At 46.5% G+C, this 12,818-nt stretch overlaps 1 protein-coding gene across 1 annotated transcript in view; it reads right to left on the bottom strand.

Moving 5' to 3' along the window:
* Positions 1-556, bottom strand: part of LOC309547910 (uncharacterized protein) — a gene marked incomplete at its 5' end in the record, with an annotated part of 101,037 nt that extends 100,481 nt beyond the window's left edge. Inside the window, one exon of the mRNA XM_082247910.1 lies at positions 39-556. Coding sequence (XP_082104036.1) covers positions 39-556 — 518 coding nt within the window. The remainder of the gene's footprint in view (positions 1-38) is intronic.
* Between the last annotated feature and the right edge of the window lie 12,262 nt (positions 557-12,818).

Raw genomic sequence — 12,818 nt, 5'->3', positions numbered from 1 at the left:
GTGTCCACTACCTTGCTCCCTCTTCCTGTGTCCGGTACCTTGCTCCCTGTTCCTGTGTCTGGTACCTTGCTCCCCGTTCCTGTGTCTGGTACCTTGCTCCCCGTTCCTGTGTCTGGTACCTTGCTCCCCGTTCCTGTGTCTGGTACCTTGCTCCCTCTTCCTGTGTCCGGTACCTTGCTCCCTCTTCCTGTGTCTGGTACTTTGCTCCCTGTTCCTGTGTCCGGTACCTTGTTCCCTGTTCCTGTGTCCGGTACCTTGTTCCCTGTTCCTGTGTCCTGTACCTTGTTCCCTGTTCCTGTGTCCGGTACCTTGTTCCCTGTTCCTGTGTCCGGTACCTTGTTCCTGTGTCCGGTACCTTGTTCCCCGTTCCTGTGTCCGGTACCTTGTTCCCCGTTCCTGTGTCCGGTACCTTGTTCCCTGTTCCTGTGTCTGATACCTTGCTCCCCGTTCCTGTGTCTGGTACCTTGCTCCCTATTACTGTGTCCGGTACTTTGCTCCCTGTTCCTGTGTCCGGTACTTTGCTCCCTGTTCCTGTGTCTGGTACCTTGCTCCCCATTCCTGTGTCTGGTACTTTTCTCCCTGTTCCTGTGTCCGGTACTTTGCTCCCTGTTCCTGTGTCCGGTACCTTTCTCGTGGGACCCTAGCTCCAGTTTCCTGCCGCTCCGCTGTGATTTTTTTGGTTACAACCTTACCTGTTCAGGTTTACCAGCAACACCTGCCTGCTATCCAACTCAATCTCTGGCCTTACCCCAACCCTGTATCTATTTGATGGTATAGTAAATTGCCCTCATTTTGTCTTTGATGTCAACCACCTGTAGGAGGGTGAGTTGGACGTTTTCTCCGTTGGGGTAGCTGCTGCAATAGTCCAACTCCCCATGGGACATTCCGTAATTCCTTTGGCTCTCTTGTCCTTAGACAAGCCTGCACCATCATTGGGAGATAAAGAAGGTCCACCCACTATGGTCAGGCTGTAGTTGCCCTTCCCTTTCCTCAGCTGTCCATGGTGCCCTACGAGCTGCGTTGAGGTAGGTCAGTTCTAGTTTTCCCCTTTCCCTCCTCCATAGGATCAGACATACATGTTCCCCTTGTGTAAATGTACGTCTGTAAAATGGAAGATCATTGGGTGAACAGATTGTCCATGATGGCCAAACCCCATCCAATGTGTATAGGGAATGTTAGACTTTGCTCCTCAGGGGATGAAAACTCCTCCAGTAAATAAACTCCAATCCTCCCAAAATCTGTCCAACCTTTCCTAGAGTACCTCTACGTCTTCACATTCCCTCCTTGTTTATGTGGTTTCATCACATTCAGTATTCGGAAAGGAAATGGACGATAAGCATCAGTTGAAAAACAAAAATCCAATAAACCTTTAGAATCTCACCTGTATTATCAACATCATAGTAGATTGTGGTGAGCCTTCTCCTCCTGGATGAAATATAAAGAATCAGTTATATACGGAAGAACGTCTATAATTCTACGTTAGAGATGAGTCAAGACTTACTGAGAAACACAGATTGTATCACATTTCCTTTAATTTAACCAGTTAAGGACCAGAGGAAATGTTCATCTTTCAGCTGGGGACCCAACCAATAATTTGGCCATAACTTTGTCAGAGGTGACATTTTTATATATGTATATTTTTTGTAAGAGTTATTGACATTGGTTGGGTCTATTTAGAGATATGAAGGATTCAATCAGGGAAACAATAAAAAAAAAAAAATGTTTTTTGGTAGATTGTAATTATGGTAGCTGCAGTGACTCTTCTACACAGGCAACCTACACCGAGTCCCATCTGAGGGCGTGCAACCAGCTGGAAGGACTGTAGAACATCCATGGCACATTCTAGATCACAGGTGTTAAACACAAGGCCCGCGGGCGGAATGCAGCCCCCCAGGCCATTTCATGTGGCCCTCGCACATCTCCTGCAGCTGCTGCACCCCCCTTGTCTCTGCCTGCACCTTGTCTCTGTAGTCAGCAGCAGAGAGGACAGAACTCATTTTACAGATCCTGCACTCCTCTGTGCAGCTGCAGAAATGCTCATCTTTGCCCATCCCCCTCCCAGCAGTCCGCAGCAGAGAGGAGGGCAGAAGTTCTCCTACAGATCCTGCGCCTCTCTGTGCAGCCACAACACCACCTTGCTTCTCCCTTTCCTGGTCTCAGCATTCAGCAGACTCTGGAAGCTGACTTCAGCCCTCCTCTGGTTCTCCTCCAGACCCTGCACTTCTTCCCCGATCCACCCACATCTTTTTCCTGGCAGCAGCACAAGGTAAGGGGGTGCATTGTGATGTAAGGAAGGGTGGGTGACTCTTGACATCTCATGTAAGGGTGCGTGGGATGCTATGGACATCTAATTCTACAGATATAACCGGCCCTTTAAAGGCAACCATGATGCTGATGCGGCCCGCGATTAAATTGAGTTTGACACCTCGGTTCTAGATGATTAACTGGTTAAAATTATGTTATGCTTTTATCATTTTTGTTCCCTTTTTGTACAAAGCATGCAGCCAGTGAAGGATGTAAAGTCTGATCTACTATCTTGCATGCTTATTCAAGGTCACTGACTTACTAGCACACGAGTCCAGGATCAGGATTACAGTCCCATATTAACATATTTTGCCTTTATTTTAAATAAATAAAGCTCCCCAGACTATCCTGCTTGTCCTGTCCCGAGGTTGCAATGAGGTGCACTGTGCATGGCTGGCAGTGGGAAGCAGTTTGAGGCCATAAGAATAAAGTGAAGTTCGGGAAGGTGAACAGAAGAAGAGGACATGAGTAAACGGTGTGAACAATAAGTGGGCTTCTTCATGTGATTACTCAAGAGCAGGGGTCTTCAAACTATGGCCCTCCAGTTGTTCAGGAACTACAATTCCCACCATGCCTAGTCATGACTGTGAATGTCAGAGTTTTACAATGCCTCATGGGATGTGTAGTTCCACAACAGCTAGAGGGCTGTAGTTAGAGGATCCCTGATCAAGAGGGTACAATATTTACCAGCTGTACTAATGGAGATATAACTGTCTGGGGATCAATTCACCCCCTGGGCTCCCATCCATAACTGATCAATTCATCCCCTGGGCTCCCACCCATAACTGATCAATTCACCCCCTGGGCTCCCACCTGTAACTGATCAATTCATCCCCTGGGCTCCCACCCATAACTGATCAATTCATTCCCTGGGCTCCCACCCATAACTGATCAATTCACCCCCTGGGCTCCCACCTGTAACTGATCAATTCACCCCCTGGGCTCCCACCCGTAACTGATCAATTCACCCCCTGGGCTCCCACCTGTAACTGATCAATTCATTCCCTGGGCTCCCACCCATAACTGATCAATTTACCCCCTGGGCTCCCACCCATAACTGATCAATTCACCCCTGGGCTCCCACCCGTAACTGATCAATTCACCCCCTGGGCTCCCACCCATAACCGATCGATTTACCCCTGGGCTATCACCAGAAACTGATCAATTTACCCCCTGGGCTCCCACCCCTAACTGATCAATTCACCCCCTGGGCTCCCACCCAAAACTGATCAATTCACCCCCTGGGCTCTCATCTGTAACTGATCAATTCACCCTTGTGGCTCCCACCCGTAACTGATCAATTTACCCCCTGGGCTCTAACCCGTAACTGATCAATTCACCCTCTGGGCTCTCACCCGTAACTGATCAATTCACCCCCTGGGCTCCCACCTGTAACTGATCAATTCACCCCCTGGGCTCCCACCCATAACTGATCGATTCACCCCTGGGCTATCACCAGAAACTGATCAATTTACCCCCTGGGCTCCCACCCCTAACTGATCAATTCACCCCTGGTCTCCCACTCAAAACTGATTAATTCACCCCCTGGGCTCCCACCCAAAACTGATCAATTTACCCCCTGCGCTCGAACCCGTAACTGATCAAATCACCCTCTGGGCTCTCACCCGTAACTGATCAATTCACCCCCTGGTCTCCCACCCGTAACTGATCAATTCACCCCCTGGGCTATCACCAGAAACTGATCAATTCACCCCCTGGGCTATCACCAGAAACTGATCAATTTACCCCCTTGCCTCCCACCCATAACTGATCAATTCACCCCCTGGGCTCCCACCCGTAACCGATCAATTCACCCCCTGGGCTCCAACCCGTAACTGATCAATTCACCCCCTGGGCTCCAACCCGTAACTGATCAATTCACCCCCTGGGCTCCCACCCGTAACTGATCAATTCACCCCCTGGGCTCCCACCCGTAACTGATCAATTCACCCCCTTGGCTCCCACCCATAACTGATCAATTTACTAAAGGATGAATTTTACCTTGCAAGAGAATTTTCCCTTACCTTAGGCAGTACAGGGGTACGGACTTCCGTCATTCAATCTCATATGAGAAAAAATATATTTTATCCCGTGCATGTGATTGGGTGTTCTTTACAAAGTAAAATAACTTTGTTTCACCCCATTTACTAAGATAAATACAAATACATTTTGAAAGTAGACACGATCTACTCCTTTAGTCCATCCAAAGTATTGTAGGAGGAATGTTCTTTTATTATGGGCAGCAGTAAAATACTGCATTATGACCACTAGATGGAGCTGAGGAGCATAGAAAATTGATACTTATTTATAACAAGAGATACAATCTTACAATTCTAGAGAAATATAGAGGAAATTAGCAAATAAGGCCTCATGCACACGGGACGGTATAAAAATCGTCAGTAGCTTGGTAGTGAGTTTTATAGTGTTTGTTTTTTTTTTGTTTTTTTGGCGTTAGCAATTTTTGGCGTTTTTAGCTAAAAATCACCTCTCTGCTATTTTAGTAACTGAATTTCCCATAAAGCAATGCTTGCCAGAATTGCATTGCATGGATGTTCACACCCATGCGATAAGATTTAGGTGCGGGGAAAAAAGGGTCCTACAACATTTTGTAGCAAATGTGGACCCTTTTTTCTCCGCATCAAAATTGCATCGCATGAGTGTGAACATCCATGCAATGCAATTCTGGCAAGCTCACTGCATTATGCAATCTGTTTCGGGGTGTCGTTCATGGAACATTAAGCCCCCATTCACATCGGAAAGATTTGACATGTCAAATCGCATGCCCAATCAGAGCCTATTGCTGGCAACGTCACTGTCTGAATTGGTGCGACCCTGACTTTGCGGCGCCGCAACGATTCCTGAATGTAGTTTCTGCATTATTTTTGGCGACTTCAGGGCTATTTCAATAGACATCTGTGCTTGAACCCGTACAAATGTCTGTCAAGTCGCACTGACATGCAAGTTTGAAATCGTGCGCATTCAGCTGAATGGATTGAAACCCGCCCTCAGTGTGAACCGGTGCCATTGCTGGCAATAGGCTCCGATTTGACATGCAATTCGACATAACAAATTGCATGCCAAATCAGCACAGTGTCAACAGGGCTTCATGTTCCATGAATGATACCCCAAAACAGATTGCAAAATGCAGTGCGCTTGCCAGAATCGCATAGCATGGGTGTTCACACCCATGCTATGCGATTAGGTGTGGAGAAAAAAAAAGGGGTCCTACAACATTTTGGTGCAAATGTGTTGCAATTTGAGCCATACAAAATATATGGCTGAAATCGCATCGCACAGACGTGACATGTGATGTGCACAGGAATGCGGTGCGTTTTTGGTACAAATCACATGCAGTGTTCAGCATGCACCCAGTGTGACCCCAGGCTAGGTTTCATGCCCAATCGGGGGAAACGCGTCAGAGGGGAGGCGCCGCGTCATCACGATTAGATCTACACGGCGGTCCGCACTGCAGGCGGCCACCTTGACCTGCTTCATCTTGAAGGGAACCCATGCATACTGTCTACGAGATTTTAAGTGCTTTTCCACATATTGAATACATTTTTGTTGGATAATGCACCATGGCGGTCCCCTCTGTTGTGTCCCCTTATTATTAAGGTAAAAGACACCAGAGATCCCATCAGCCATCCACCTACAGTGATTCCACACAGGACCCCTTCATAGGATCAGTTTTAGGCTTGCACCTTGGCGTTGTCCGGTAAGAGTCCAGACACTACCTGTGTGTTCAATTGTCACCTGGGTGATTTGGAATCCTTCAGTAGCTGCATGGTTCTCGGAGCAGGGATATCCCTATATGCCCTTAGGGCTCTTTCACACGGGCGATCCGATCAGATCCGCCTGTCAGTTTTTTAGGCGGATCTGATCGGATCCTCCATGCAGCTCTATGGGGCAGCGGGTGTCAGCGGAGGTCACCTCCACTGACACCCGCTGCCATCCGTATCCGATCCTGTGCTGAAATCTGGACGGATGGAAACCCTATTTTTCCATCCGTTCAGGGATCGGAGCGGAGCGGATCGGATGAGAGTGGACAGGCGGTCCGCTCTCCTCCGATCCCCCATAGAGGGCAGCGGGGGCTGAGACACCTCCCTCTCCGCTCTGCGGAGGCGGACCGTGTGAAAGACGCCTTATACTTCTATCATCTGGTAAGGAGCCAAGCCGGCGGTGGGACGCTGTACCCTTTATATCACGTGACTTACACCTCTTTTCAGTTAAAGTGTGTTCACAGCACGAATCTTTGGATTTTCTCATCAATTGGGACTGTTTATCACATTGTTTTGGACATTATTGTTTGAGACACACTGGGGTTTCACTTTGTCCCATTTTTGATTTACACTTGTTGGACTCAATTTGACAATATTTGTTATTATCTATTTCATGTATATGTTTATATGCTGTGTTATGTTTTTGGGTTAGCGCACCTGATTTTCACTTATCCATTATGTTCCATCAACGACACCTCCAAACACAACCCAGGCGTAAAAAAAGCAATGGAATCAAAAAGATCAAAAAATGCAGTTAGCAGCGTTTTTTTGGCATTTTTTGATGTTAGAGCCTTTTTAATGTTAACCGGTTGCCGACCGCCGCACGACTATTTACTGCAGCGGTCAGCCCCAGCCAGGCAGAGTGACGTAGATCTACGCCACTTGCCTGTCACTTCCTTGTGAGCCTATAGCGGACGAGCGCGCGCCCACGGAGGCGCGCGCCCGCCGCGGCTCGTTCACAGGGAAGTCAGTGCGTGTGACCGGCAGACCCGATGTCCGCCGGTCACTCGCCGATCGTCGGTAGAGAGGGAGAAAGTCAGGCGGCTGATGTAAACAAAGCCGTCTGTCATTCTCCCCTGTGTAGAAACAGTGATCAAACGGTTCTACTATGTAGGACCGTTGAACACTGTTCCTACACCTCAAGCCACGGCCAATCACAGTAAAAAGCTCGCCCCTAGGGACACACTTAACCCCTCCCTCCCCAATAAAGTTAACCCCTTCCCTGCCAGTGTAATTTTGCAGTAACAGTGCATATGTATAGCACTGATTACTGCAGTAATGTCACTGGTAACCCCAAAAGTGTCAAAAATGTCAGTCAAGGGTCCGATCTGTCCGCCGCAATGTCGCAGTCCCACAAAAAAAAACTAATTGCAGATCGCCGCCATTACGCGTTAAAAAAAAAAAAAACACCAAAAATGACAGAAATCTTTCCCTTTGTTAGTAAACGCGATAACTTTTGCGCAAACCAATCAAAATACGCTTTTTGCGATTTTTTTTTACCAAACATATGTAGCATAAAACAAATTGGCCGAAAATGTTAAAAAATTTTGATTGTTACATTTTTTTGGGGAATTTCATATAAAAAAATTTGAAAAATATTGTTATTTTTGCAAAATTGACGCTCTTTTTTTTGTTTATAGCCCATGATCAAAAAAAAAAAAAAAAAAAAAAAAAAAAAATCGCACAGGTGATCAAATACCCCCAAAAGAAAGCTCTGTTTGTGGGAAAAAAAGGACGTCAAATTAATTTGGGTACAGCATCGCACGACCGCACAATGGTCCGTTAACCACTTTACCACCGGAGGATTTTGCTGTCTTCCGTCCAGGCCACTTTTTGCGATTCGGCGCTGTGCGACTTTAACTGACAATTGCGCGGTCGTGCGACGCCATACCCAAACGAAATTGACGTCCTTTTTTTCCCACAAACAGAGCTTTCTTTTGGTGGTATTTGATCACCTGTGCGATTTTTACTTTTTGCGCTATAAACAAAAAAAGAGCGTTTATTTTGAAAAAAATAACAATATTTTTCACATTTTTTTATATGAAATTCCCCCCCAAAAAATGTAAAAATCAAATTTTTTTTTAATTTTTGGCCAATTTGTTTTCTGCTACATATGTTTAGTAAAAAAAAAAAAAATCGCAATAAGCGTATTTTGATTGGTTTGCGCAAAAGTTATTGCGTTTACTAACTAAGGGAAAGATTTCTGTCATTTTTGGTGTTTTTTTTTTAACGCGTAATGGCGGTGATCTGCGATTTTTTTTGCGGGACTGCGACATTGCGGCGGACACATCGGACCCTTGACTGACATTTTTGACACTTTTGGGGTTACCAGTGACATTACTGCAGTAATCAGTGCTATATATATGCACTGTTACTGTAAAAATGACACTGGCAGGGAAGGGGTTAATTTTATTGGAGAGGGAGGGGTTAATGTATGCCTGGTGCTTACTGACATGTGTGGGGGGGGAGGTGACTGTGTGACAGAAGGACAGATCGGATGTCCAGCTATGCTGAACACTCCGATCTGTCAGTCCCTGTCACTATGGAGATCCGCCCGCTGTGTTTACACAAGCGGGCGGATCTCCAGACTCGATCCCCGACGATCGGGGCAGAGCAGCGGCAATCGCCGCTGCTCCTCCCCTGGCCCGACTCCCGCTGTGAATGAACACAGCGGGAGCGAACCTCCAGCAGCGCGCGAGCGCCGCCCACAAGGGGCGGAGTCCAGCGACGTAGGTCTACGTCGCTGGACGGGATCGCGGCACTTTGCCGCAGTAGCCTCCATGTGAGCGGAGGTAAAGTGGTTAAAGTAACGCAGTGCCGAATCGCAAAATACCCCCTGGTCTTTTAGCAGCCAAATCCTCCGGGGCTTAAGTGGTTAAGCACCCTTATGATAGCACCGGTGTTCTGTCAAACAGTGCATCCAACAATATGCGCAATAGGAACATGGATATCTGTGTTCATCTACTGAGTCCATCCCCCACACAGTTAGCAAGCACCCCTTAGGGACACATTTAACCATTTGATCACCCCTGGTGTTAACCCCCTTCCCTGCTAGTGTCATTAGTACAGTGACAGTGCATATTTGTAGCGGAGAGAGAAGGACGGTCAGCTGTTGTAAACACAGCCAACCGTCCTTCTCCCTGGGATGATCACAGAGCTCGTGTGACCCTTCTATATAGGATCACATGTCTCTATGGTCATCTCAAAAGCCCAACCCCCATACAGTTAGAATCACTCCACTAGGGTCACATTTAACCCCTTGATAACCTATACTGTTAACCCCTTCCCTGCCAGTGTCAAATCCCCTTCCCTGTCCAGCCACATCCCTGTAATCTAGAGAAATGGGTAAATGAGTTAGGGGTGTTCTCCTTCTGTCAATGTCTGATCTGTAACTCTTGTCATTATGTTTTAACCTGTCCGTTTTTTGTACTTCAATAAAATTGTTTATATTTTTTATATATGGAGTTCTCAATGCGTCTGTAATTTTACAGAGCATACTACAGCCCTAGAAAATCCCACTTCTTAGTAGGGTTGCTGTAATGGATCTTTGTACCCCAGGTGGGCACATCCGCCGTATCTGTGTCTCCTGTCCTCCAAACACACCCACAGCCTGCGGAGAAGCCATACCCAGCCCTTAACCCCTCAATCACGAGACAATCCACACAGGTGTTGAGGGTTAACCATGCAGAGCTTAAACTGTTTATTACATTCCAAGACATACAGTTACACACAGCTAAGGGGCACTCCCCTTAGCCCTGCAAGGGGGGGGGGGATGAGACAAGGACCAACCAACAACCAATGAGAACTGAACATTTGTACATTTGAAACTGCAAGTCTTAATACACACCCCCTGCGGAGAGATGTCTCCAGCCCAGCTCAGGCTATTGTCTGTATCATGAATCCACACACTTAGACACAGAAACAGGAGGGGGGGGGGGGGATGGGTTGTAACATTACATTACATTAACTCAATGCCATGAGTCAGTTGTTCAGAGGATGAATAAAGGGAAAATAAAATGCAATGTCCCAAACTCATAAGAAAATGACACAAAGGGGTTTACAATCCAGGGACAGGGTGATCCGTCACCCATAGTGATGGCTAGTACCGTCACATCTCTTCCCCCCAAAGGTAGACTAATCCAGGTACTAGACCTCCAACTGGTCTGTGCCTGAGTTAGTCGGGTAACAAATCCCAAAGAGTCAATGTCTGTTTGCCTGGATAATTCGCCGGCGTTGCCGTTTTGCTTCCCAGGGCAGTAGTGGATGGTAAAGTCAAAAGGCTGCAGCGCCAAACTCCAGTATCTTCTGGCCCATAGTCTGTCGGTAGGAGGCTTGCGCACAGTCCCCTCCAAAACACACAGTGACTGTGGGTTCTGTCACAGTTGCAGTCCGATGTTCTCCCAGACTTTGGTTTGGCTTGACCCAGACCGCCCCTAACTAATTTACCCATTTCTCTAGGGGAAGATTTATGTCATTTTTATTTATTTATTTATTTCGTTTTACTAGTAATGGCGGCGATCTTCGTTTTTTTGCAGGACTGCGACATTGCGGCGGACAGATCGGACCCCTAACTGACATTTTTGACACTTTTGGGGTGACCAGTGACATTACTACAGTAATCAGTGCTAAAAATATTCACTGTAACTGTAATAACAACATTGGTGGGGAAGGGGTTAACCTAGGGGTGATCAGAGGGTTAAATGTTAGCTTAGGAGGGGTTTTTTCTAACTGTGGGGGTCTTTCAAAATGACCATAGAGACCTGTGTTCCTATATAGAAGCTATATTGGCTGTGTTTACAACAGCTGACCGTCCTCTCTCAGTGGGGAGAGATCACGGGTGGCCGGTGGCTATTGGAGCCACCATCCCCATGCATTGGAGTCCCTGCTGCCGAGTGGGGGCGGGAGTGTGCCACCGCCGGCGTGCGCTCACTCCCTAGCAGCAGGCGCGCAGCCGATGTCGGTTCGCGCAGGAAAAAACTGCGGCGGGCGGTCCTTAACAGGTTAAAAACTATTATATTACAAAAACACACACTGGACATTATATAAAACACTAATAAAGTGGATTCTAGGATTTTACTTGCACTAAACTAGGTTCACACGGGATTCCTGGCAGGCAGAGAGGGAAGAGAAGAGAAGACCACAAATTACAGATAAGACCTACCCCAAAAATAAGCCCCACTGTGTCTTTAGGTGCCAAAATTAATATAAGACCCGGTCTTATTTTCAGGGAAACAGTACATGAAGGGGGTGAATAAGGTTCAGGGGTTCAGGTTTTTCAATTTGAAACCAAAATCAAGAACACGGGGACATGACCTCAAACTAACTGGAGGAAAGTTCAAAATGAATCTTAAGCCTCGTACACACGCAACGAACTTCGGTCGACCGGTCGTCCGTCTTTTGTCTAGAGTGGTGTCTGTTGGTTGGAATGTGCTCTAGACTGCACACAAATTTTTCCGCACGCCAGAATTCTACTTCATAAGTGACGTCATGTTTTGGATTGCTTTGTTTGTGTTCTTTCATCTCTGAGCATGCCCAGTCTTGCTCATAAGATTTTTCCCCATCAAAATCTGTACTGACTGCACAAAAATCGGACATATTTTGACGGAGGAAAACATTTTTATAGCCTTCACACCAGGATTTTTTCGGCCGAAAAGTCGGAGTCGGTTGTCGAGACCACCATACTAACAAGGCAAAAATCGGCAGATCGGTCGTCGGACGAAAATTCCCGGCCGAATTTCCACTCGTGTGTACGGGGCTTTAGAAAGTATTATTTTACTGAAAGGGTAGCTGATGATTGGAAGAGACTTCCAGCAGAGGTAGTGAGACAGTCAACAGTAAATGGCTTCAAACTATAAAAAAGTTAATAATTTAACCCCCCAAAAAAATGGATAGACTCAATGGACTACTCAGTCTTTTTTTTGCTGCCGTCATTTTTCTATGTTTCTACAACAGAATATACACCCCATGTCAATCGGGTCTGACTGAATTCCTGACCACCAGGATCTTCCAGTGGGCAGTGTAGAGAGTATTCTGGTTGTATGGACTATGCTCTACGGACTTGATGGCATCTCCTGTTTTTTTTTGTTTTTTTTTCCCCCCCCAAGATGCTCTTCTTTCCACCCCTTCCCCGTTCTTTTTTCTTTTGCTTTATTTGGGTTTATTCTTCCCCTCCCTGTGCCTATTCTCACCTTTATAACCATCCCGTTACACTTCTTTCTCTATTGCGTAAAACATAAGGAATAATTTCCAATTTTCCCCTAAAACCCCAAGGATGAGTCCTGTAACAACACTCTGGGTATGAAAGGGGTTACAGTCGTTTAGGACATTTCATTCCGGAACACAAAGGCAGTTACTGGACACGCTGAAGAAACCCCCCCTCCCCCCAAGTACGAGACGAGGCTCTGTATTGAGGGTCAAGCAGGAATCAGACACTTTATTGAAAAGGAATACACGCTTTATATACACATTAGAAGTAATGCAGTCACTACATGAACAATGACCCAAATCCAGCCCCCAACATCACACAATGGTTACATAACGAGCCCCCAATACACATTACTCTGAATGTCAATACATCCCTTAGCAGACAACAGGTGAGTTCATTAGCACACTTAATAATAGGTGAATGGAAAGCTACCTCAGACAAGAATATCACAATTTACTTTTTCAGACAAAAGCAACATCGTTAGACAGTCGGTCTCCACATTAAACTTCCTGGAATGCCCATATTAGGAG

Source organism: Pelophylax lessonae (assembly GCF_965119305.1).
Source record: "Pelophylax lessonae genome assembly, chromosome: 2".
Classification (NCBI taxonomy): domain Eukaryota; kingdom Metazoa; phylum Chordata; class Amphibia; order Anura; family Ranidae; genus Pelophylax; species Pelophylax lessonae.
This window is presented reverse-complemented; position numbering and strand designations above follow the sequence as displayed.